The sequence below is a fragment of the Chionomys nivalis genome, chromosome 2 (assembly GCF_950005125.1).
Source record: "Chionomys nivalis chromosome 2, mChiNiv1.1, whole genome shotgun sequence".
In the NCBI taxonomy this organism is placed as follows: Eukaryota; Metazoa; Chordata; class Mammalia; order Rodentia; family Cricetidae; genus Chionomys; species Chionomys nivalis.
In genome coordinates this window covers 282,652-308,318 of record NC_080087.1, presented here as the reverse complement: position 1 = coordinate 308,318, position 25,667 = coordinate 282,652, and the positions used below count along the sequence as shown (strand labels likewise).

The following is a 25,667-nucleotide window of genomic DNA, read 5'->3' as shown; positions in this document are numbered from 1 at the left end:
TGTATATAGCTTTAATTAAATTTAGATATGACCCTTGTATCCCTAATCTCTCCAAGACTTTTATCATAAAGGGATGTTGAATTTTGTCAAATGTTTTTTCAGCGTCTAATGAAACGATCATATGGTTTTTTTCTTTCAGTTTATTTATATGATGGATTACATTGATAGATTTGCGTATGTCAAACCAGCCCTGCATCTCTGGTATGAAGCCTACTTGATCATAATGGATAATTTTTCTAATGTCTTCTTGGATTCGGTTTGCCAGAATTTTGTTGGGGATTTTTGCGTCGATGTTCATGAGTGAGATTGGCCTGTAATTTTCTTTCTTGGTTGGGTCTTTGTGTGGTTTTGGTATCAGAGTTACTGTAGCTTCATAAAAGGAATTTGGCAATGACTCTTCTGTTTCTATATTGTGAAATACCTTAAGGAGTATAGGTATTAGGTCTTCTTGGAAGTTCTGGTAGAATTCTGCATTGAAACCATCTGGTCCTGGACTTTTTTTGGAAGGGAGGTTTTTGATAACCGCTTCTAATTCTTCACGACTAACAGGTCTATTTAGGTTGTTCACCTGGTCCTGGTTTAACTTTGGTATATGGTATTTATCTAAAAAAGTGTCCATTTCTTTTACACTTTCCAGTTTTGTGGCATACAGGCTTTTGTAGTAAGATCTAATGATTCTCTGAATTTCCTCTGTGTCTGTGGTTATGTCTCCCTTTTCATTTCTGATCTTATTAATTTGCAAATTCTCTCTCTGCCGTTTGATTAGTTTGGATAGGGGTTTATCAATCTTGTTGATTTTCTCCAGGAACCAGCTTTTTGATTTATTGATTCTTTCAATTGTTTTCTGTGTCTCTATTTTGTTGATTTCAGCCCTCAGTTTGATTATTTACAGTCTTCTACCCCTTCTAGGTGAGTCTGCTTTTTTTTTCTAGAGCTTTCAGGTGGGCTGTTAAGTCTCCAATGTGTGCTTTCTCTGTTTTCTTTAAGTGGGCAGTTAGTGCTATGAACTTTCCTCTCAGGACTGCTTTCATAGTGTCCCATAGGTTTGAGTATGTTGTTTCTTTATTTTCATTGTCTTCAAGGAAGACTTTAATTTCTTTCTTTATTTCTTCCTTAATCCAGGTATGGTTCAGTAGTTGACTATTCATTTTCCATGAGTTTGTAGGCTTTCTGGGGGTAGCATTGTTGCTGAATTCTAGCTTTAATCCATGGTGATCTGATAAGATACAGGTGGTTATTAATATTTTTTTGTAACTGTGAATGTTTGCTTTGTTACCGAGTATGTGGTCGATTTTTGAGAAGGTTCCATGAGCTGCAGAGAAGAAGGTATATTCTTTCCTATTTGGGTGGAATATTCTATAGATGTCTGTTAAGTCCATTTGATTCATTACCTCCATTAATTCTCTTATTTCTCTGTTAGGTTTCTGTCTAATTGACCTGTCCATTGGTGAGAGAGGAGTATTAAAGTCTCCTACTATTAATGTGTGCGGTTTGATGGCTGCCTTGAGTTTTAACAATGTTTCTTTTACGTACGTGGGTGCTTTTATATTAGGGGCATAGATATTCAGGATTGAGATTTCATCCTGATGAATTGTTCCTGTTATCAGTAGAAAATATCCCTCTCCATCTCTTCTAATTGATTTAAGTTTGAAGTCAACTTTGTTAGAAATTAGTATGGCCACACCTGCTTGTTTCCTAGGTCCATTTACTTGATCAGCCTTATCCCAGCCCTTTACTCTGAGTAGGTGCCTGTCTTTGTGGTTGAGGTGTGTTTCTTGTAAACAGCAGAATGTTGGATCCTGTTTTCGTATCCAATCTCTTAGTCTGTGCCTTTTTATAGGTGAGTTGAGTCCATTGACATTAAGTGATATTAATGACCAGTGGTTGTTAACTCCGGTCATTTTTTTTAGTAGTAGATTTTGTGTGTTTCCCTTCTTTGAGATGTGCTGATAAAGGGTCTCTAGATGTCTGAGTTACTGTGGTCATTGTTGGACTCCTTGATTAGTGATTTTCCTTCTATTACTTTCTGTAAGGCTGGATTTGTGGCTACGTATTGTTTAAATTTGTTTTTATCCTGGAAAATTTTGTTTTCTCCATTTATAGTGAACGAAAGCTTGGCTTGGTATAGTAGTCTGGGCTTGCATCCATGGTCTCTTAGTTTCTGCAGTACACCTATCCAGGACCTTCTGGCTTTCATGGTTTCCATAGAGAAGTCAGGCGTAAGTCTGATAGGTTTACCTTTATAAGTAACTTGGCCTTTTTCCTTTGCTGCTCTTAGTATTCTTTCTTTATTCTGTATGCTTTGTGTTTTGATTATTATATGGCGAGAGGATGTTTTTTTTTTTTGATCCAGCCTATTCGGTGTTCTGTATGCTTCTTGAAACTTCATAGGTATATCTTTCTTTAGGTTGGGAAAGTTTTCTTCTATAATTTTATTAAGTATATTTTCTGGACCATTGAGCTGCGCTTCTTCTCCTTATTCTATTCCTATTATTCTTAGGTTTGGTCTTTTTATTGTGTCCCATATTTCCTGAATGTTTTGTGATGAGAATTTGTTGGCCTTGCTGTTTTCTTTGATCAGCGTGTTTATTTTCTCTATGGTATCTTCAGAATCTGAGATTCTTTCTTCTATCTCTTGTACTCTGTTGGTTATGCTTGCTTCTGTAGTCTCTATTCATTTACCTAGATTTTCCCTGTCCATCTGGCCTTCTGTTTGTGTTTTCTTCTTTGCCTCCATTTCAGTTTTTAAGTCTTGAACTGTTTCCATTATTTGTTTGATTGTTTTTCCTTGGTTTCCTAGGGTATCACTCACTGATTTACTCAATTCTTCAAACTTTCTGTTATACTTCTCATCCATTTCTATAAGGGTATTTTTTACATGCTGTTTAAGGGCGTCAATCACTTTCATAAAGTCAATTTTATCTACTTCTTCATGATTAAGGTGTTCATGTCCTCCTGTTGTGAGGTCGCTGGGTTCTGGTGGTTTCATATAGTTTTTCAGATTGTTGGGTGAATTCTTGCATTGGCGCCTGCCCATCTCTTTCTGTGAATGCTCCCCTATGGATCTTCTTTTACCGGATCAGGTCTCCTTGCCTACTGATGTGCTTTCCCAGTGATGGCACCCTGCAGTGATAGCTCTTCTGGTGCTCCAATGATGTCTCTCCTGGTACCAATATCAGATCTCCGTGCCCAAAGACGGCTCTCCTGGTACCCAGATTAGCTCTCCCACTGATGACTCTCCTGGTGCCAAGATCAGATCTCCGTGCAGGTTGGGTAGTTTGTAAACAAAGGCCTTACCTTGCTTGGTGCAGGCAGGCTGGAGAAACAAAGGAAGTCTCGCCTGCCTACTTGCCCTGAGGATTTGCCCCCAGCGCCAGACAGACTGAGCTGGATGGTGTTATGTGCCCAAAGAGGAAAGGGGGCAGAAGGAAGAAGGGTTCTGGATGCAAACTGGGTGGGACAAGAAGAGAGAGGCAGTATGTAGGGTGTAGAGCCCCTGCAGGGAGCCCAGGGAGTATAGGGTGGGGGATGAGGAACTTCAGAGTTCCCTGTCCAGGGCTGCTTCCGCCGCCGCCAGTCAGGTCACAAACTCTCCCCGCTGCTGTCTCTCCTGGTGCCTAGATCAAATCTCCGTGCAGGTTGGGTAGTATGTAAACAAAGGCCTTACCTTGCTTGGTGCAGGCAGGCTGGAGAAACAAAGGAAGTCTCGCCTGCCAACTTGCCCTGAGGATTTGCCCCCAGCGCCAGACAGACTGAGCTGGATGGTGTTATGTGCCCAAAGAGGAAAGGGGGCAGAAGGAAGAAGGCAAAGCTTTCTTATAGAACCCAGAACACAAGACAAGAAGTAGACTGATTCACACGCAACTGGGCCCCCTCAAAGAAATCACTAATTAAGAAAAATGCCTTATAGTGTTGGCTACCATTCAATCTTTTGAAGAAATTTTCTCCAAGGAGGGACCGTTCTCCTCTTCAATGACTCTAGCTTGTGTTACGTTGGCACAGCACATCATGCCTGTACCTTAAATGTGTGGGGGTAGGGGAGGAACAAAAAGAAGTGAAGTAAACTGTTCTAACTTTTTGATGCCAAAAGAAAGGCATGAGATATCAATTTACATCAATATAAAATCTAATTTTTCTTTTAACATTGTGTTTTCATCAATGACTTCATTCTTGGCATCCAAATACTCCATTATATTTTAGTACAGAAATGTAAACAAAAACATGCCTTGTTCTGGCCTGGAAAAGGAAAAGTCAGTAGTGCAGTGTCAAAAAGAATGGTGAATCAAAATACACAAGGTAGCCTTCAGTTCAATCGTTGACCAAATTCTGAAATATATCTCTCAGATACTGGGTTTGGAAACAGCTTGATCATAGACCTTTTGTTTATTTAACTATCCTTTATAAAATAATGAAATAAGCTTATTCTGAATTATTTCAATTTTCTGACCTGTATCATATTTTTAAGCTTTTATAGTTCTCTAAAAGAAAAAAGAAAAAAAAAACTACTCCTGCATGGAGTTTACAATTGAAAACTATACCTTGGTCACTGAATTCATCTTGTTAGGTTTCCCAACAATTCCTGCACTCCAGGTTGTTTTATTCCTTGTGTTTCTGACATTGTATGGTATGATTTTAACAGGCAATATTGGCTTGATGTTGTTAATTAGGACAGACCCACATCTTCAAACCCCTATGTACTTTTTCCTTAGCAATCTTTCCTTCGTAGACCTGTGTTATTCTTCAGTAATTGTTCCCAACATGCTAGTCAATTTCCTCTCAGCAAAGAAATCGATTTCTTACATTGGCTGTGCTCTCCAGTTTTATTTCTTCTGTACATTTGCCGATACTGAATCCTTTATCCTGGCTGCCATGGCCTATGATCGTTACGTTGCCATCTGCAATCCTTTGCTGTACACAGTTGCAATGTCCAGGAACCTGTGCATACGGTTGGTCGTGCTGTCATATGTTGGCGGCAACATGAGTTCCCTGGTTCACACATCTTTCGCCTTTATTCTAAAATATTGTGACAAAAATGTCATCAATCATTTCTTCTGTGACCTCCCTCCTCTGCTGAAGCTTTCCTGCACGGACACGTCCATTAACGAATGGCTGCTTTCCACATATGGGAGTTCTGTGGAGGTCCTCTGCTTCATCGTCATCATCATCTCCTACTTCTTCATCCTTCTCTCCGTCTTGAAGATCCGCTCTACAAGTGGGAGGAAGAAAACTTTCTCCACCTGTGCGACTCACCTCACCTCCGTGGCCATCTATCAGGGCACGCTGCTCTTCATTTATTCTCGGCCCAGCTCCTTCTATTCCCCCAGTACTGACAAAATCATCTCAGTATTCTACACCATCATCATCCCAGTACTCAATCCACTGATTTACAGTTTGAGAAATAAAGATGTAAAAGATGCCACCAAGAAAGCTCTAAGATTTAAGGTACGATCTCAATGACAAGGACTACTTTAAGATTCACCTCGCTCCAACTGCAGGTGCCTCTCCTCTCCTTCCCTCCCCTCTCGTGTCTTCTCCTCTCTTCTCCTTTCCTCTCTTTTCCTCTCCTCTCTTCTCTTCTCCTCTCCTCTATTCTCCTCATCTCCCCTTTCCTCCCCTCCTTTTCCTCTCCTCTCCTTTCCTTGTCTCTTCTCCTCTATTCTCTTCACCTCTCTCCTACTCTCTCCTCTTCCCTCCCTTCCCCTCCTCTCTTTTCCTTGTCTCCTCTCTTCTCCCCTTCCCTGTCCTCTCTTCTCCTCTTCTCCCCCATCTCCTCTCCTCTCCTCTTCTCCCTTTTCCGTTCCTCTCCTCTCCTCCTTTTTCCTCCCTTCCTTTCTCAGGAAGTTCAGCCTGCCTATAAAGTGTACAAGGGCTAGAAAATACCTCTCTAATTAAGGCCCAGGAAGCTTAAGGATCTTAATTCAATACAAAAGGAGAAAACCAAGACCTGTAAAGGTCCTCTGACCTCCAATCTGGAACTCTGGCATATGTAGGCCCAGACATGTGCATATACACAAAGCACACACACATATGAGAGAAAGAAAGAAGAAAGAAAAGAAAGAAAGAAAGAAAGAAAGAAAGAAAGAAAGAGAAAGAGATAATTGTAAAACTAAAAATTACTATTTAGATAAGCAATATCCTTAGCAATTCAACCTCTCAGAGATGCAAATTAAATCTACAGTGAGTTTCATCTCATACAAAATAATGACCATTACCTGAAAGAAAATAATAAATGCCTGTGAGGATGTGTGGAACTGGGAAAATTTATTAATTATTTGTAGAATCATAAATGGGTACAGCCAACACAGAAAATGTGGAAGTTTCTTAAGAAGCTAAAACCAGAAGTAGGATCTGACTCATCATGCCATTCTTGGGCATACACCCAAAGGACTACAGCCTACACAGGAATACTTACACTGCATATCTATATTAAATACTGCTGTTTATTCACAAACATTGAGGAATGAAACCAGCATCCTTCTCCCTTATGAAAGAATAGACACTAAAAAGAGTGAATATATACAGCTTGGAATTTTATTTTTGCTTTATTAAAAGCAGAATTCTAAAATTCTGAAAAAAAATAAGTTGATCTGAAAATTAGTATGTAATAGGAGGTATCTTAGTCTCATAAATATGAATACTACTTGTTCTCACTCAGAAGCAGATTCTAGCTTATAATTTTGATATCCACATGTATGTATAGATCATTAAATATCATAGCCTGCTCTGGCAGGAATCAGCAAAGGGTACCTGGGAGAAGGCATGACGCTGAAGACAGAATCATAGAATAAACCAGGAGAACTGAAGGTCAATATTAAACAACCCTGAGTTTATTTCTCAGCCAGCATATATACTGCAGACAAATGGTAGGAAAACGGAGCAGTACAGATAGCTAACCACCTCCATGCACTGTCCTTGGGAGTAAGCTCAAACAGGTGTTTTATCTTATTCAGTTAAGCAGCTTCTAAGCTCTAATGAGGAGTGCCTCTTGCTGGCATACACCAGCCCAAATCTTAATGGGAAAAATGTGCTCTTTCAACTGGGCAAAAATGCTTTTTCCTGTGGGTTAATCATAACTTTCTCACAATCATCAATACAACAGTGACTAAAATAGTCTTAAGGTTTCTAGGTGAAAAAAAAAACAGAAAGTTGAAGAAGGAGTGTTCTAAGTGTGTAGAATGTATAATATCATGAAATTAATGTTGTGGGCATCTTCATTGGGGATAAGAACATGATAATTGCTGTAGCCAGTGAGGTATTCAGTGTTTGTAAGTGCTTATTCTGCAAGCATGAAGAACTAAGTGTGAACCTACAGCATCATTTAAAAAATTGTAAGATCCTGTAATGCCAACACTGTAGGGCAGGTGCAGGTAGTCCTGAGAGCTCACTGTGCAGCCAGACTGGCCACCAATCTTAAGTTTTAGATTAAATTAGAGACATTTCATCCATAGAAAGAGAGTACCAGGAAGATATCTAACACCATCCTCTGGTTTCAAAGGAGAGTCAATGAGCAAACCCACAATATCAAACACACATAGACAATGACACACAGTTGCACACACACACACATACACACATACCTACACACATAAGTACACACACACACAAATGAGCATGCAATTTCAAGTATAGAATATGTCCTTAACATTGACATTCATGACGATGAATTATTTAAATAACCAAAGAGCAACAAGAAAGCCCCAATAAATTGAATGACCACCATAAAATAGATTTGTTTGTGTGTACATGCACATGTGTGAATAATTTAACCATTAAAGGAAACATACTCTGTTGCATGTAAACACCACTGATATGAGAAGCTGAGTATAAATATACAAAGTCTGTTGCAAGAGGCTACATTTTGCTTAGTTATAATTTTATGTTCTACCCTATATAGGCAGCTACTTATCAACAGAAATGTGTGTTCCAGAGACTGCAGACAGCTCAGAAGGGAGAATGACTGCTAATGAACATGAATTTATTACTGAAGCTTTAAGGAGTTTCTATAATTAAATAGTGTTGGTGCCTACACAGCCAATCAGTACACTGATACCAAATAAGTTTTTGTTTTAAATGAGTGAATACTATGCTACATCATTTTATTAAGAAATAAAATAATTATGTCAAAACTGACATATTTCTGAAATAATGGAAATGTAGTATATAGTACTACAGAAAAAAAATGAGGAGGTAAAGACTGGTAGCTGTTTAAATTTTGTTAAATTTCTGCTTTGAATGAAGAAGTAAACCTTAGGTTATATTTTATATTTTTAAATAGTTAATAGTTTGCCTACTGATGTATATTTATTTGGTTACCATAATAAAGAATTAGCACTGGACTTATGACATAAAATACAGACCCAGAATTATAATTAATCACATCAAAGCCTGAGGGAAATATTTTCAGAATCTGAAATCCCAAACGTCAATGGGTAATATAAAATGCTACCTGCTTCATGCCCATCTGACAGAAACCTGTTCAACTAAGGTAAGTTCTAAATTTTCAGATCTAAACTATACAATATGTATCCTAAATATTACCTTCAATAAAAAAAGAATTTGTAACTTAGTCATTTATTTTACTTTCTTAGTTATTCAGGTCATGAATTGACTTCCATGTAATTCCATTGAATTCCATGTAATGACTAACAATATTTATTTGCAGAGAACTAGAAGAATGTGACTGAACTTAATATAGCAGTAACAGAATAAAATTTTATTTTAGTCTGGTCGCATGGCAAGGACATTATTTATAATTGTGCAAACACATGCATGAACTTAAAGAATATTGATGTAAAAAGTGTGTGCAAACAACGAACAGCATATTCAAATGGAGCTCCATTTGAGACCATGCCATGACTTGTTATGTCTAGAAAATCCCTCAAATGCTCTTCACCCACATTCCAACTTCCATATACCATGAAGGACAAAGAGATACATCATACTGCAGAATAAAGAAACAAACAGTCCATACACAGATATGAGGGAGAAAGAGAACGAGAGAGAATCAGAGAGGAGAAAAAGAGGTAGGGACAGACACAGAAAGGGAGACTGGGAGACAGATAGCTCCTATATGTGCCAAAAAAATTTTATGTATATTGTCCAATTTCCAGAGGTTTGGTAAGTTATTAAATGATATTTATATTCTGAATGGAATATTTGTCAGAGTTCTATCACTTTTCTATATCTTTTCTGTGCCCAGACATATACAGTCATAGATATTCTCTGTCTAATTCCATGGAGTGACAAATCACAATAGTTTCCAATGTTATGCAGGGTAGGAAGTGCTAGATCCTGGAAAATACTGGTCGAGAATTCTCTTACTGTTTCAGTAAGAGAAATGCCCTGGGCTAAATAGTTAAACACCTAGGAGCTACCAGGAACTCTCCATGGGCAGATGAAGAGAGCTCATTAAGCTAGGTCTTCCTTCTCTTTCTGCCTCATATGCACTACTATCAGATAAGGCAGGGATTGGTGAGTGCCTTCAGTTACTGGTGTGTGTGAGATGGAAAGCTGCTGGGCGTGTAGTAGTACTTTCATTTAATAAAGAAACTGCCTTGGCCCATTTATAGGCCAGCCCTTAGGTGGGTGGAGTAAACAGACAGAATGCTGGGAGAAAGAAGCCGAGTCAGGAGTCGCCATGATTCTCCCACTCCAGACAGACGCAGGTTAAGATCTTCCCTGGTAAGCCAGCTCGTTGTGCTACACAGAATATTAGAAATGGGTTAGATCAATATGTAAGAGCTAGCCAATAAGAGACTGGAACTAATGGGCCAGGCAGTGTTTAAAAGAATACAGTTTCCGTGTAATTATTTCGGGGCATAAGCTAGCCATGCGGGCGGCTGGGTGCCGGGGACACAGCCCCGCCGCTCATATTACAACATTTCCAGAGGTTTGGTAAGTTATTAAATGATATTCAAGTATCCATATCCTGCATGGAATTATATGTTACTATAAATTTTGAATATATTGCTATATAAGCTTTATACTGTTTGTAATAATATTTTCCATAATAAAATTTGTGTTTGAAAGAATTGCATTTAAACTCTTAAGTCTTATCTGAAATAATGGCAATGGTGATACCAGTGAGATAATTAATTTCACAAAGTCAATTGTTTTCAAACTTGGCCATGTAATAGCTTGTTAAATGGATTTAGAAATTCTTGAGAACATAGTTAATGTAGATATTTCATTATCTTCATGCTGAAGTATTTAAAGCATATGACATTAGTTAATCATGTTGAATCATGTAGAAAATGACTAAAGTTCATTTTCTAACTAAATCTAAATTTTGACAATAAACATGTATGAAATGTTCTATAATCAATGCCATATAATTTTGTATAACTGCACGAAAGCATCTATTCTTAAACACACCAGTGCAAAATCACCCAAAAACACAATTGCTAGATACTTTTGTCTGAGACAGAGTTTATCTACTATGGAGCCCTGACTGTTGTGGAACCTAATGTGTAGACCAGAATGGCCCAGATTACGCAGAGATCCTCCTGTCTCTGCCTCTGAATGTTGGCGTTAAAAAAGGAACCCTCATGCTTACTCCATCTCTAGCTTCTGCCTATGGAGAACTAGTGATTAAATACATTCTATAACATGTAAGAAATATTCTCATGCAGAACCACTTACGGTAGAATAAAATTTCAAGATCTTAATACTATCACATACTCCTTAAGAATTTTGAAATGCTGAAAGAAGCATGAAGTTTGTGACGTGGGTTTTCTGTTACAATTTCCATGTTGCAACAAGCCAGGTTTGCTTCATATCATAATCACAGATAGTATATTAATTATAAGACTTTGTATACCTTTTATTACACATTATCTTGAGATGAATTAATTTTTATTTGTATTGTGGAATGCTACAGTGTTATGAGCAAGATCAAAGTACCAGCCCACAACATGGGAAAGTTTACAGGGAATATTGTATCCAAGAACACAGACTTAAATGGAAGAAAAATTGTGTAGTATCATTAGCTCATATCTCATAAAATACAAAGGTTATAGATATATTGAGGAACATGTAAATGATATGTTTAAAAGCTAATTAATACATAATCTCAGAGAGATACATTAAGAGAAATAACAGACTAATGCTTATTCAGTGCTGGAGATTAGAAAGAAAAGGGAAGTGACAGATTAATTATGAGTAAGAGTTTCTTCCCATGCTGATGAAAGGTTCATAAACTGAGGGCGGTGTTTGTGATTAGTCTATATGTATAGCTTTATATATTTTCTGAATTTAACTATAAAGAAGGAAAACAAATAATCCCTAAAGCTTTATGTATAACCTAACTAGGGATTTTTGTTATCATTGAAGGTAGGAACACATCTGTAGGAAAATTTCTTTTACACACATGCGTGTATTGTGTGGCAAGAAGAGAGTATGGAATTCCCTGGAAGTGGAGTTACAGGTGATAAAGAGATGCCTTGTAGTGTGAACTGAACCTGGATCCTTTGCAAGAGCAGCCAATGATCTTAACCACTGAGACATTGGTAAGTCCTGAGTGAACAGGCTTAATAACAATTAAATTAAAATTGCTATAACTCTTGATTGGCATGGTGATCATCATGATCAAATGACTGTTCAAATGCTCAAAATGACAAAGAATGCAGTAATCTCAGCTCTGAATAAAAAATAATAATAATTTTTCTGGGTAAAAATGTATTTTATTTCATTATAAAGAGCATTTAGTTTATATATATATATAATCAATATACTATTACAATAGTTTTAAAATTGATTTCAAAAGAATCACCTAAAAATACAAGAGATTAAAAGTTTGAAAACCAATAAGACGATGATGGGGAGGAGGAGAAGAAGAAAAAGAAAAAGAAAAAAAAGCATATACATGCAGTATTTTGGATGTCATATCAAACCTTTGAGTGTCAGACAAACTAGCTCATTTCAATTATAAAATGCAATAGGAAAGTAGATGTTCCCCAGGGTAGAGAACCATTAGTACTTAAAGAACTCTCTTTATTCTGACACTGAATATGGTGGAGAATGTAGATAGACTCTGAAAAAAAATAATTTATCTGATTTAATTTTTTATTATTTCTCTCATTTTATAGAATCCAATAAAGGTAAGTAGTTTATTTTGTTTCAAAAATTTAACATTAATTACTTTTGTATATTACAATTTATGCTTACAAATGCAAGTTTATTTATTATCAGTAAATGATCTATAGTAATAGAATATTTTAATAACATAGATTTATTTTCTTTTAAAATTCCACAACCCTTATTCATAAATGCCCATAGTCTTCTGGTTAAAATTATTAAGAGATCAAATGAGGCTAAAAGACAAATTACTTTATTATATCGGGAGCACAGGTACTAAAATTAGGATCAATATCATAATTGTGGTTTTCATCATAATCACATAAACACCAGCATGTATTAATAGGGTACTGAGTTATTCATATACATAAATTTTTACATTTATCTATTCTGAAGACAGTATTTGTCAAAACAATATTTACATAATACAAGAAAGAGATTACAGGATTTTACTTGAGTTCAAAATCCATGCACCTACTAACAAAAGGCTTTCCTTTTGTTTGGTGTTTTTCCTGCATTATACTCAATTTGAAATGAATTGAAATGGCTACATGAATGACATTAAATTGAGATATTGTAGGATACTATAAGCTACCTGGGCATTTTTTGAGTAAGTCACACTTGAAATCATATCATAGGTGTGTTACTATCCACAATCAAATGATTATCTAAGTAACTCAGTTATAATACTGTGTGTGTAAAGGCACTCGTTTCTCTTAGTCTCATTTATTTTTCATTTATTTTTTGCTGGTACATTGCAATTATGAAAGTTTTGGGAACCATGCTGAGGTTTGATGTATGTTATTCCATAACATTAAAATTGGGATAATGTTCTCTCCTTCTGAAGCATGTTTAATTATTATGTTTAACATATTCAAATGTTTCCTTAGGGTTAATATAATATGTAACAATATTGTTCCTACCAAATTGACTTTAGGAATACTATTTCTGCAAGCGATAATGGAAATAAAATCATTCTTTCAGACCTCCACTCCTATCCCCTTAACATTCACAGACACAAATTTCAAAAAATTCATTGAGTAAGAGAGGTTTTGAATTCTAGCTGAAACCACATCTTACATCTTGGGGGATAGCATGATTGAAGCAGGTGCTTAGACTTAGAAATTTCCCAATAAGATACTAAACCACTTTGGTCAAATAATAAGTTTCCCACACACATTAAATGCAGACTTTTTTTTAAATGCTTACAATGCCGGTCTGGATATAAGGAAATGAAAATATATGTAAACCTACCAAGAACATCCACATACAATAACACATCACAGAATGAACTAAAGGAAATTAATTACATTTGTAGGAATTAGTTAGTAGCTGAGAGGTTTAAGACAGTCATATATACAAGTGGCAGGTGGCAATCTTTCTATAAAGTAAGTAAACATGTCTGGAATGTGCACCTTCCCCTTAGAGTTATTACTGAGATTATCAACACCATTACCTCAGTCATTATCACTACTCACTATAAAATGTGAGCACAACTTAAGTGATGGTTTTGCAGATTGTACATTGAAGTTTAAATATTATTTTGTTGTATTCTATTGTTTGTTATTAATGCTTAAATAATATTTGATGTATTATATTTCTTACTATCAGTTTTTAAGAATCAAGCAACCTTGTTCTGTAGCTATTTAATCATTAAATTATCATAGACTGAAACTGGTGATTTGAAAATCAAATAAATATAAACTGAGGGTCACAGAAAACATATTTGAGGAATGAGTATAAACACAAGTAACAAATACTGAACATATTTCAAATTACCAATTATAGTCAGTTTAAGTGAATACTACAAATTTAAAAAATTTCTTACAATAAAATTAGTATAATTTCTTGAGAAGGACGAAATGTGAGGCTTTGAATAGGCATTTGTTTACAGTGACAAATTCTTATAGAGAATGGAGTAATAAAAATGAAAGGTACTCTTAGATTGTAGAGATGGAAACAAAGCTAAAGACAAATGATTCAGACTGACTAAATGATTTCCACAGATGAAGTTTGGAGCAGAAAGCAATATTTCCACAGTGACCCAATTTGTCCTGCTGGGATTCGCTTCACTTCCCAACCTCCAAGGAATTCTGTCTGCAGTATTCTCCATCATTTACATGATTATACTCATTGGTAATTGTCTCATACTATTAATAACTAGACTTGACCCTACATTGCAAAAACCCATGTACTTTTTCCTGGCAAATTTTTCCACTCTGGAAATCTGTTACGTATCAGTGACTGTCCCAAGGATTCTGTTCAACATTTGGACACAGAATACAAACATTTCCATGCTGGCTTGTGCCGTGCAGATGTGCTTCTTCCTTATGTTGGGAACGGATGAGTGCTTTCTCCTGGCTGTGATGTCCTATGACCGCTATGTGGCCATCTGCAACCCTCTGCACTATCCTCTGGTCATGAACTCGAGAAAATGCACTCAGCTGGCCGCAGGCTCCTGGCTCAGTGGCATCCCAATCCAGATTGGCCAAACCTGTTGGATATTCTCTATGCATTTCTGCGATTCTAACCAAATAGACCATTTCTTCTGCGACATACCCCCCATTCTCAAGCTGGCCTGTGGGGACACTTCAGTGCACGAGCTGTCTGTCTATGTGGTTGTTATGGTGGTGGCTGCGCTCCCCTTCATACTGGTGCTTACATCATACAGCAAAATCATTGCCACCATCCTAAGGTTACCTACAGCCAAAGGGCGGGCAAAAGCTTTCTCCACATGCTCTTTCCATTTGCTGGTGGTGGTTCTGTTTTATGGATCTGGTACCATTACTTACTTGAGACCAAAATCCATGCATTCTCCAAAAACTGACAAACTGCTATCTCTGTTCTACACGATTGTGACTCCCATGTTCAATCCACTCATATACAGCCTTAGGAACAAGGAGGTGATTGCTGCACTGAGAAAGTTAAAACTGCAAAAGTAGGGCCATGTGTTAGCATCAGATTGTTGTATTTCCTTGAATTACTGGTAACTAACACATTTTGTAATGCTTCATCCTCATATTGAGAAGGAAAACACTTCCATTTTATAATGCAATTTTTAAACATATATTCTTATTCACTTTACTGTATTTAGATGTTCATTAGGCAAGTTTACCCATCCTCAGTAAACCATCTTAGAAAAAATATTTATTTTTAAAAGCAAAACTTTAATATTTCATATTTTTGTTTTAAGTATGCAGGTAGAATTCAAAATTTTACTTCCATACCTGAAAGTTAATAGATTCTTTAACATATTCATACGTATATTTTCCGACAGTCTTCTATGGTTCAGAAGCATATAGAAATAACTTCCAGTAGGAATAGAATAATGAATGCTTATTGAGTAAGTACGTAAGTGATGACTGAATTATCAGCAAGTCTTCCTGTTACTCTGAAAAGATCTGGAAAAAATTACAGTTGCTATTTGAGTTTATTTATTTAAGCGATTCTGCTCCAGTATGGAATAATTCCATCGCAATACCAAAAGAAAAGCTGAAACCCACATCCTTTCCCCTAATTAGTATGAGAACACTTTATGGTATAACAACACTGTGAACATACACAATATTTTTTCATTTATTTTCTCCTTTATTATAGTAACCCTAGATTACTTCACTTTGAAGTTCTGCTGTTGTTCTTGCTGCTGATGTTTTTCCTTTTTTTAAACTACAATTCACAGATCTACACCTTGGCCTCTCCATGTTTACCAAAATGGATTCCTTAAATTTAAATGTGAATGCAAGTACTTGAGTTATTTCAGGCTTTGCTGAAGTCTGAACAGTTATATGGTATCTGCAGATATGTGCTTTCATTCTTTTATCCCTGATTAGGGGGGTTGCTAAAATTATTCAGCCATTGAACAGCTTTGAATGGGAAAATTGAACATAGAGCAACATAACCATCCATTTTCATTTATCTCATCCCAGATTTGCAAATATGTACCTCGTTTTGAATCAGAGAAACTGTTTCAAAAATTATACATACATACATACATGCATACTTATGTGTGTGTCTATGCATGTATGTACACAAAATCATGAGTTTTGCATATGCCGAGGAGTCCATGTAAGTTCAAAATTGAGCAAACAAAATTAGTGTTACTGCTAAACTAAATTTACTCTCTAGGTCACAGTGAGTAAATACTAATGTATCTATGATAAATGATTAGAAACAAGAAATAAAAACCATCTAGAAAGCATGAAAACACCATTTTAATTCGGTTAATTAGCATCTTAAAGTCTAGTTTCTTGAGTTCTTTATATATTTTGGAGATCAGACATTTGTCTGATGCGGGGTTGGTGAAGATCTTCTCCCAATCCATAGGTTGTCTTAATGACAGTGTCCTTTCCTTTACAGAAGCTTCTCTGTTTCAGGAGGTCCCATTTATTCAATGTTGCCCTTATTGTCTGTGCTACTGGGGTTATATGTAGGAAGTGGTCTCCTGTGCCCATGTGTTGTAGACTACTTCCCACTTTCTCTTCTATCAGGTTCAGTGTGTTCAGATTAATATTGAAGTCTTTAATACATTTGTATTTGAGTTTTGTGCATGGTGATAGAAATGGATCTATATTCATTCTTCTTCAGGTTGACATCCAGTTATGCCAGCACCATTTGTTGAAGATGCTTTCTTTCTTCCATTGTATACTTTTAGCTCCTTTGTCGAAAATCAGGTGTTCATAGGTTTGTGGGTTAATATCTGGGTCTTCTATCGGACATTGAGCCTATAATTCGGGATCCTAGAGAAACTAAATAAGAAGGTGAACCCAAAGAAAAAATATATAGTTATCCTCCTGGAAATTGGAAGTAGACAAGATTGCCAGGCAAAATTTGGGAACTTGGAGGTGGGGTGGGGTGGAGGTAAGGGGATAGGGGGAGAGAGAAGGGAGAAGGGGAGGATGGGGAGAGCTTGGGGGAATGGAGGGGGGGGGGTGGGATGGAGGAAGGGAGAATATGAGAGCAGGGAAGTAGATATCTTAATTAAGAGCCATTTTAGAGTTGGCAAGAGACTTGACTCTAGAGGGGTTCCCAGGTGTCCAAGGAGATGTCCTCAACTTGTTCCTTGGGCAACTGAGGAAAGGGCTCCTGAACTGGCCCTATCCTATAGCCACACTGATGAATATCTTGCATATTACCATAGAACCTTCATCTGGCGATGGATGGAGATAGAGACAGAGACCCACACTGGAGCACTGGACTGAGCTCCCAAGGTCCAAATGTGGAGCAGAAGGAGGGAGAACATGAGCAAGGCAGTCAGGACCGCAAGGGGTGCCCCCACCCACTGAGAGGGTGGGGCTGATCTAATCTCTAATCCGAGCTCACCAAGGCCAGTTGGACTGGGACTGAAAATACAGGTGATCAAACCGGACTCTCTGAACGTGGCTGACAATGAGGGCTGCTGAGAAACCAAGGACAGTGGCACTGGGTTTTGATCCTACTGCATGTACTGGCTTTGTGGGAACCTAGTCTGTTTGGATGCTCACCTTCCTAGACCTGGATGGAGGAGCGGTGCGGGGTGGGGGTGGGGTGGGGTGGGGGAACCTTGGATTTCCCACAGGGCAGGGAACCCTGACTGCTTTTTGGACTGGAGAGGGAAGGGGAGGGATAGTGTTGGGAGGGGGAGGGAAATGGGAGGAAGGGAGGAGGTGGAAATTTTTAATAAAAAGAAAAAAAAGAATTCATGAAAACACCATTTGTCTAAAGGCTGATGCTGTGTTGTCTGAGCGAAAGATAATAACTACAATACTTCAGTATTACTAATTATGTCTTTATGTTTTGAAACTTTAAAAATGTTTAAATTATTTCAGTGCATTGTGTGTGTATATGTGTATCTGTGTCTCTTTGTCTGTATATGTGCTGTTTGTGTTTCCCTGTCTCTGTGTCCATGTCTGTATATGTATGGTGTGTGTGTCTCTGTCTGTGTGGTTTGTGTGTTTGTAAGGTAATTGTCTGTTTCAGAAACATTGAATTTTGCTTGGTTATAGCCCATGAAGCAGCTCCTAACCAGAAAAGAGCTTTTATGCTACCCATCAGTAAAAACTTAGCTTTAAGCTGGAACTTGTGAAATATAGCCAGATCATCATTTTCACTACTCTTCCGTCCATGCTAAAGGTCAGCCAGTCTCTTAACATTATATTAAATCCATAAAAACCCTAAATTCTACTAGGTTTCAAAATTTTATTGTTTTTCTAAACTTTTTTTATTTTAAAGACATTGTTTTCTACATATATAAATTTCTGTGAAAGGTATTTATACATTATTTTAAAGAACTGTACATAGTATTCAAATACGCAGGAGCTGTGGTGTCTTTTCCCAATAGCAAACAACACATTTTTGGAAATTACTTTTACAAAATGATGATAATGAACTACACAAAAATTAAAAATTGTGTTAATTATTTTAAAAAGATATAATATGTTGATGTTATCAAAGATCCCATTACTTGATAACAAAATTGTAGAAGCTGAAAATGAAATAGATTAGTTCATTTTTTACCATCATCACAGGAACTCTTTTTTGTAATAGATGCTAATTAATAAAGACTTCCGAAGATGGCAACATGCATAAAATAAGGGGATGTGGAATACTCAGCTAAGTGAGATACCTACATCACACCTACTCCTCTGAAGATTGTGCAGAAAATTGTAAACTAAAAAGTTGACCTCAGAAGCAAATCAGTCTCTTTTGAACATAACAGGTCTGTAGCATACATGAACTCCTGGCAAATGGGACTGGGTGCACAAGATTTGGAAAAGGTCAAGACAACTTAACTTTCACTATGGAACAGGAAAAGCTTCATGAAGCCGGAACCCTATCTGAGACATTGGTGCCAATTAAAGGCTGCTGGGGAATGAGACATGCATTTATGTTTCAGGGATATACCCAGTCAGACATCTCATAGACATATACAGAAATACCAACTTGACTCAGGGAAATAAGGGGGTTTGGATTTTGAGAACAAAAAGTGGTGGTTGGGCTGGGGAGGTTGGAGAAGAAGGATCTGATCAAAACACATAAGCATGCACATCATTCTTAAAAATAACCTCCCTGGATATTATTTTTGTTCTTGTACTCTTCTCTGTGAGTGACAAGGAGAATTAATATCTCAGTTAGAAGGTTGCATGGGAAAAGAGTTGATCCCCAGGGTAGCGAATTTTATTACTTAAATGATATAGTTAGTTTATACTGAGACATTTGAAAAGGCAGTGAGAAACTGTTTTAAATAAGTTTAATGAGCTGAAAACTATCTTTGCAAACAATAATGGTATGTATTATATTGTGTGTAGAATGAGATAGGTGAGTGTGAAATGAAATGGAATAAATACAAGGTTATGTGTACAGTGTAGAAACACCAGAAAACAATATTTAATTACAGAGAATAAGATAAAAATTTAATGCTTATATTTGAAACACTGGTTGAGTCAGACTTTGTACATTTCTAGATATAAATGCTAAGTAATCACATGAAAAAAATGGAAAGCACTCTATTGCAAATTAAACTTGTATAATAAATACTACGTCTTCACCAATATCTTCATTTAACTCTCAATATTTATTAATGAAATAATCTGCTTAAGAAATAATCAAATATTTTATGTATTTTAAATATAGAAATAAGATCTCCAAAAGGCGCAATTTTACATAACCATTAAGTAATTTAGGTAATGGGTATTATAAAATTGAATTATATCCTATCATGCTTATGTTAAAATGTTTCCTTTGTTTTCCATGTTAGTCTTTTCCTTAAATTGGAATGCGTCTCTGAGTGAAGAATGATTATAGTGGTGACAGGCAGATAGAGAAAGCAGAGTCTGAACTTGAAACCTTTGCTTAGCAACATCACCACTTACTTAAATTATAGATGCTCTACCAACTCAGTTACCATATCTCCTATGAAGTGATCTATTTATCACTTTCTTCATTCTTCTTTTTATTTTATCTGATTAGATAATCATATGAGTTCAAAGGAAGGAAATTCTGATATCATCATTTATATATTACTGTGATAAAATCAGGGTAAACTGTCAAACAAATATGCATATTTTCTTTATGATGACTATGTTTAAAAACAGATTTTGTCTCATGCATTATACAGCAGCACAATATAAAGTTTTAACTCTCTGTTGTGCAATAGAGGTTTAGATTTTTACTTTTTTTAAATATTTACTTATTTATTATGGATACAATATTCTGTTTGCATATATGCCTGCTAGAAGAGGACACCAGACCTCACAACAGATGGTTGTGAGCCACCATGTGGTTGCTGGGAATCGAACTCTGGTCCTTTGGAAGAGCACGCAATGCTCTTAACCGCTGAGCCATATCTCCAGCCCCTAGATTTTTATTTTTTATACACTAATGAAAGATTCACGTCCATTGTCATCTCCTTCCATCTTCCCATGTCTCCCCGTATCCTGGCTCCTGGCACTCTCTACTGCCACTATGGTGAGAATATATCTTAGGTTTTTCTCAATTTCTATCACCATATTCTAATAAAATTATAATAAAATTACAGGACACTGAAAATATTTTAACCAATTTATTATATTCTAAATTACTATAAAATAGAATTTATACCTAATATGTTTTTGAAGCTTGTTCCCTTTTCACTGACCACACTAACATTTTGGACAAATAGTGATGAGGATTCTCCTTATTGTGAGCTACTTAGTTTTATTTTCCTATATTTCACAAGATTATATGATAATAAAATAGCTCACAGTAAAGAAAAATTACATGATATACTAATTATACATGATTAAAGAGGAAGAAAATAATTCATCATATTCTTACTCCTATTATTTGATAATGAACAGAGATACATATGTAAGATTCCTTAATGTGCAACTGGCAGGGGTCAAAACTTTCACCATTAACAGTAGCTTGTTTTGTCGGACTCTTGATGTGAAATAAGTGCTTTATTGTGTTAATATTTTATCCAGTTGGTTAATAAATTAGCTTTGCAAAACAGTAAGCTATTTGTTACACATAATGTGTTGATAAAGCATAGTGAAAATTAACATTTTTAATCCATATTTATGCATAAAAATCAGAAAAATAGAAATAACATAAACACAAACACACATTAATGTGCACAAATACACACACAGACAAACACACACAAACAAATACACACATTGTGGCAATATTGAATGGAAAAAACATAAATATGATGATAGTGGAATTAGTGAAAATAATATTGCTAAAAAATTTAGATAAACACTAATGAACTTAAAAGTCTAAACAATATTTATGCCTGCTGATCCTATATAACTTGCACTTAAAGGATAACAACATTGAAAAGGTATTTAATGGCTTAATTCCATTTTGTTTTGTATTGAAATTCTACAGAACACAAGCCTAGAAAATATCTTGAAGAAACCACAGCAACATCATAGGGCTTTCAGATATTGCATTTACAAACGAATTATACAATTTAAATCATGTATCCTATCAATGCAAAAACATAATAAAATATATATCAGAAGATGAAAATACAAGTTCTGAATCATCATTTATAAATTATGAAAATATATTTGATTATACTTTTTAGAACAATGGAATCTTAACATTTTTTAATTATTAAAAAGAGACTTGTGCCTTCAGAAAAGTATACATGAAGCTAATTAGGCTGAAATCAGAAGTGATGTCTATTTGTGATTTAACATTTTCCATAGGTGAAATATGAGGGACTCAATGACATCGAAAATGTTTCAACAGTGATGCAATTTGTTCTGATAGGATTTTCAGACCTTCCCAATCTCCAAGGTTTTATATTAGCAGTGTTCTCTGCTGTTTATGTAATTATCCTGACTGGAAATTTCCTCATAATAGTAATAACCAGTATGGACCCTGCATTACAGAAACCCATGTATTTTTTCCTGGCAAATTTTTCCTCTCTGGAAATCTGTTACGTATCAGTTATTGTCCCAAGGATTCTGTTCAACATTGAGATGCAGGACAGAAGCATTTCAGTGATGTCCTGTGCCACTCAGTTGTGCTTCTTCCTTATATTTGGAACGACTGAAAGTTTCCTGCTGGCTGTAATGTCCTATGACCGCTATGTGGCCATCTGCAACCCTCTGCACTACATTCTGATCATGAGCCCAACGAAGTGCACTCAGCTGGCAGTGGGATCCTGGCTCGCTAGCATTCCAATCCAGATAGGACAGACATGTCAGATTTTCTCCCTGCATTTCTGCAATTCTAACAAAATAGAACACTTCTTCTGTGATATACCCCCGATTCTCAAGCTAGCGTGTGGGGATACTTCAGTGCACGAGCTGTCTGTCTATGTGGTTGTTATGGTGTTGGCTGCACTCCACGTCATACTGGTGCTTACATCATACAGCAAAATCATTGCCACCATTCTGAGGTTGCCAAAAGCCAAAGGGAGGGCCAAAGCCTTCTCCACGTGCTCTTCCCATTTGCTGGTGGTGGTTTTGTTTTATGGATCAGCTACAGTTACCTACTTGAGACCAAAGTCCATGCATTCTCCAGGAACTGACAAACTGCTGTCTGTATTCTACACAATTGTGACTCCCATGCTCAATCCACTGATATACAGCCTCAGGAACAAGGAGGTGATTGCAGCTCTGAAAAGGTTATTTCTTAAACCATAGTGTTATCCATGTACTCTAAATGATTTTGCCTTTTGTGTTTCAGGATTTAGAGAAACTTCTTAACGGTATTCAATCTTTGTTTGAAAAGGTAATCACTTAGGATTTATGTATATTTTGCACTTAAATATTAAAAAGTTTTACGTTTGTGTATGTACTATGCATATCATTATCTTCAATGTTCTATGTTTGAGAAAGTATTTTGTCAATAAAAAAGTTTAGTGTGCTTGCCATTTCTATGTACAGATAGAAACAAAATAGGGACAAATTTTGTTCATGGAATGAATTTATTGGAAAATTGCCTACTAAAAATCCATTCACATAGTTGCAGATATTCATCTTTTGTTCTGTGCTATATTGAACAGTAGTTATCAACTGTAAGTTATGGTAAAATACTTCTATATTTAAATGACTGTATAGATATGTTATTCAGCCATAAATTAGAGTCCAAGCAATCTCTATGGACATTCCAGAATGAAAAGGTATTGTGCTTTTATAATTTAACTGTCCACACTGATGTAGATTACATATATACTAATGTTGAAAGAGATGTTGACACACATTCTCTCTTTCTAGTAAATCCTCATGACACTAAACTAAATAACACAGCATTTCTACTGTTCAAATATTTTATCCCTGCTAGTACTTTGCCATATCTCAATACTTTTGATAATATTGTTTTCTTTATAGAATTCTTAATTACATTACAAATGCACATTTATATCTGTCTTAAATATTTTTAAATTATAGTATATATTGAACAGATTGTAATTGTGTATTTAGATATGTACACACACATGCACACATATACACACACAAACATTTGAACATTTAAAGTAAAAGATTCCCTGTATTTGCTAAAATAACAAGAAAAGTGGGGATTTTAGAAGGAAATAGGATTAAAGTATGGTATAATTATATTATAATTTCAAAAATAATTATTAAATGTCAAAGAATTTGGGTGCCAAGGCAGCAGTTTGAACTTTTTCATGATTTTCAGTTTCACCTCAATCTACACAGTTGTTTTCATTATTCGGCTTAAATAATTCTTAGATTTTTGTCATTCCTGAGATCACTAGCATCACTAAATCTTTGAAATAACATTTCAAGGAAAATGAACAGCAACTAATGTAACCATAAATTCTCATCAATAGTATATTGTCAAGGTATTAGTTCATTGAGAGGGAATTTTCAATTCACCTTAACTTTTCTTCTCTCTCTCTTTTGGTTTAGGTATGACTATACATTTAGTACAAAAGTAAAAGGTACTGCAATGCACATAGTCATTTTTCTCCTTTGCCAAGTTATTTGCATCTGACTATTAGTGTGATAGATTACTCTTATGAATTAAAGTCTGTTACTCCTGAAATTATATATGTATGTATCACTTGTTACTTTTTGTTTGATATGTTTCAATTATTTGTCATGCTATGTAAGAAAAAGATCATGTGAGTGAAAAATATAAAAATAAACATAATGATTATGGCAAAAATTTTTCTGTTCTTGGATTGTTTTCTGAGGTTTGTTAAAGGATAAAAATTTTATGAGTGTCCTTTCATTTCATGAGTTCATATAGGAGATTTTTCATATTTGAGTAAAGTGGTAAGTAGTCAGGTGCCTTTTTGATAACCTCTGAGAATGGAGGAATCTGAAAGCATGTTTCCTTTATTATTCCTGTGCATCTCACTTGAAACCATAAATAATAAACCAGGAAGAAAAGAATAATGCAAATTTGATTAGCAACATTCTTACTTGCTGGTTATATTTAGAAACATTTGTGAATGTTGTATTGGTTCTGTTTTTTTTTTATTCTTTTTTTATTAAAATTTCCACCTGCTCCCCGTTTCCCATTTCCCTCCCCTCCTCCCAAATATTGCCCCCTCCCCCCACTCCCCTCCCCCTACCCCCACTCCTCTTCTCCTCCCCCCACACCATTCCCCCTCCCTCTCGATACTGAAGAGCAGTCCAAATTCTCTGCCCTGCGGGAAGACGAAGGTCTTCTATCTACGTCCAGGAAGGTGAGCTTCTAAACAGGCTAAGCTCCCACAAAGCCAGTTCATGTATTAGGATTGAAACCTAGTGCCATTGTCCTTGGCTTCTCATCAATCTTCATTGACCGCCATGCTCAGAGAGTCCGGAATCAACCCATGCTTATTCAGTCCCAGACCAGCTGGCCTTGGTGGGCTCCTAATAAATCAGTTCCACTGTCACAGTGGGTGGGTGCATCCCTCGTGGTCCTGATTTTTTGCTCTTGTTCTCCCTCCTTCTGCTCCTCATTTGGACCTTAAGAGCTCAGACCGTTGCTCCAAATTGAGAATCTGTCTCTACCTCGATCCATCGCCAGATGAAGGTTCTAAGGTGATATGCAAGATATTCATCAGTATAGGATAGGGTCATTTCAGGTTCCCTCTCCTTAGTTGCCCAAGGTACCAGCTGGGGACATATTCCTGGACACCTGCGAACCCCTCTAGAGTCAAGTCTCTTGCCAACCCTAAGATGGCTCCCTTAGATAGGATATATACTTCGCTGCTCCCGTATCCATCCTTCCTATATCCCAACCATCCCAATCCCCCGAGCTCCTCCCATCCTCCCCTTCTCATATTTCTCATCCCATTTCCCCTTTGCCCCATGCCACCTCACCCGCAAGTTCCCAGTTTTTGCCCTGCAATCTTGTCTACTTCCCCCTCTCCATGCGGATGACTATATGATTTTCTTTGGGTTCACTTTCTTATTTAACTTCTATAGGATCACACATTATATGCTTAATGTCTTTTATTTAGGGCTAGAAACCGATTATGAGTGAGTACATCCCATGTTCCTCTTTTTGGGTCTGGGATACCTCACTCAGGATAGTGTTTTCTATTTCCATCCATTTGCACGCAAAATTCGAGAAGTCGTTGTTTTTTTCTGCTGAGTAGTACTCTAATATGTATATATTCCACACTTTCTTCATCCATTCCTCCATTGAAGGGCATC

The 25,667-nt window shown here is 36.4% G+C and overlaps 3 protein-coding genes across 4 annotated transcripts; all 3 read left to right on the top strand.

Moving 5' to 3' along the window:
- The first annotated feature begins 4,512 nt into the window (after nt 1–4,512).
- Nucleotides 4,513–5,457, top strand: LOC130862804 (olfactory receptor 5I1-like). The gene has a single exon (XM_057752620.1). It carries the CDS (start codon nt 4,513–4,515, stop codon nt 5,455–5,457), a length of 945 nt encoding a protein of 314 aa, XP_057608603.1.
- A 6,420-nt stretch (nt 5,458–11,877) lies between these two features.
- Nucleotides 11,878–15,017, top strand: LOC130870028 (olfactory receptor 10AG1-like). Of its 2 annotated transcripts, XM_057762599.1 has the most exons (2): nt 11,878–11,899; nt 14,095–15,017. In XM_057762599.1, exons 1-2 carry the CDS (start codon nt 11,878–11,880, stop codon nt 15,015–15,017), a joined length of 945 nt encoding a protein of 314 aa, XP_057618582.1. The 2 variants fall into 2 exon arrangements, with proteins under 2 accessions (XP_057618582.1, XP_057618583.1); XM_057762600.1 differs by lacking the exon at nt 11,878–11,899 and having other exon boundaries at nt 14,082–15,017.
- Nucleotides 15,018–21,755: 6,738 nt separating this feature from the next.
- Nucleotides 21,756–22,694, top strand: LOC130862794 (olfactory receptor 10AG1-like). The gene has a single exon (XM_057752607.1). The coding sequence runs from the start codon at nt 21,795–21,797 to the stop codon at nt 22,692–22,694; it is 900 nt and encodes a 299-aa protein (XP_057608590.1). The 5' UTR covers nt 21,756–21,794.
- Nucleotides 22,695–25,667: the final 2,973 nt, after the last annotated feature.

Coding starts and splice junctions, on each gene's coding strand:
- LOC130862804 (XM_057752620.1), top strand. CDS start 4,513: ATGGAGTTTACAATTGAAAACTATACCTTGGTCACTGAATTCATCTTG.
- LOC130870028 (XM_057762599.1), top strand. CDS start 11,878: ATGTCATATCAAACCTTTGAGT. Junction 11,900..14,094: donor GTCATATCAAACCTTTGAGT/GTCAGACAAACT, acceptor TGAAGTTTGGAG/CAGAAAGCAATATTTCCACA.
- LOC130862794 (XM_057752607.1), top strand. CDS start 21,795: ATGCAATTTGTTCTGATAGGATTTTCAGACCTTCCCAATCTCCAAGGT.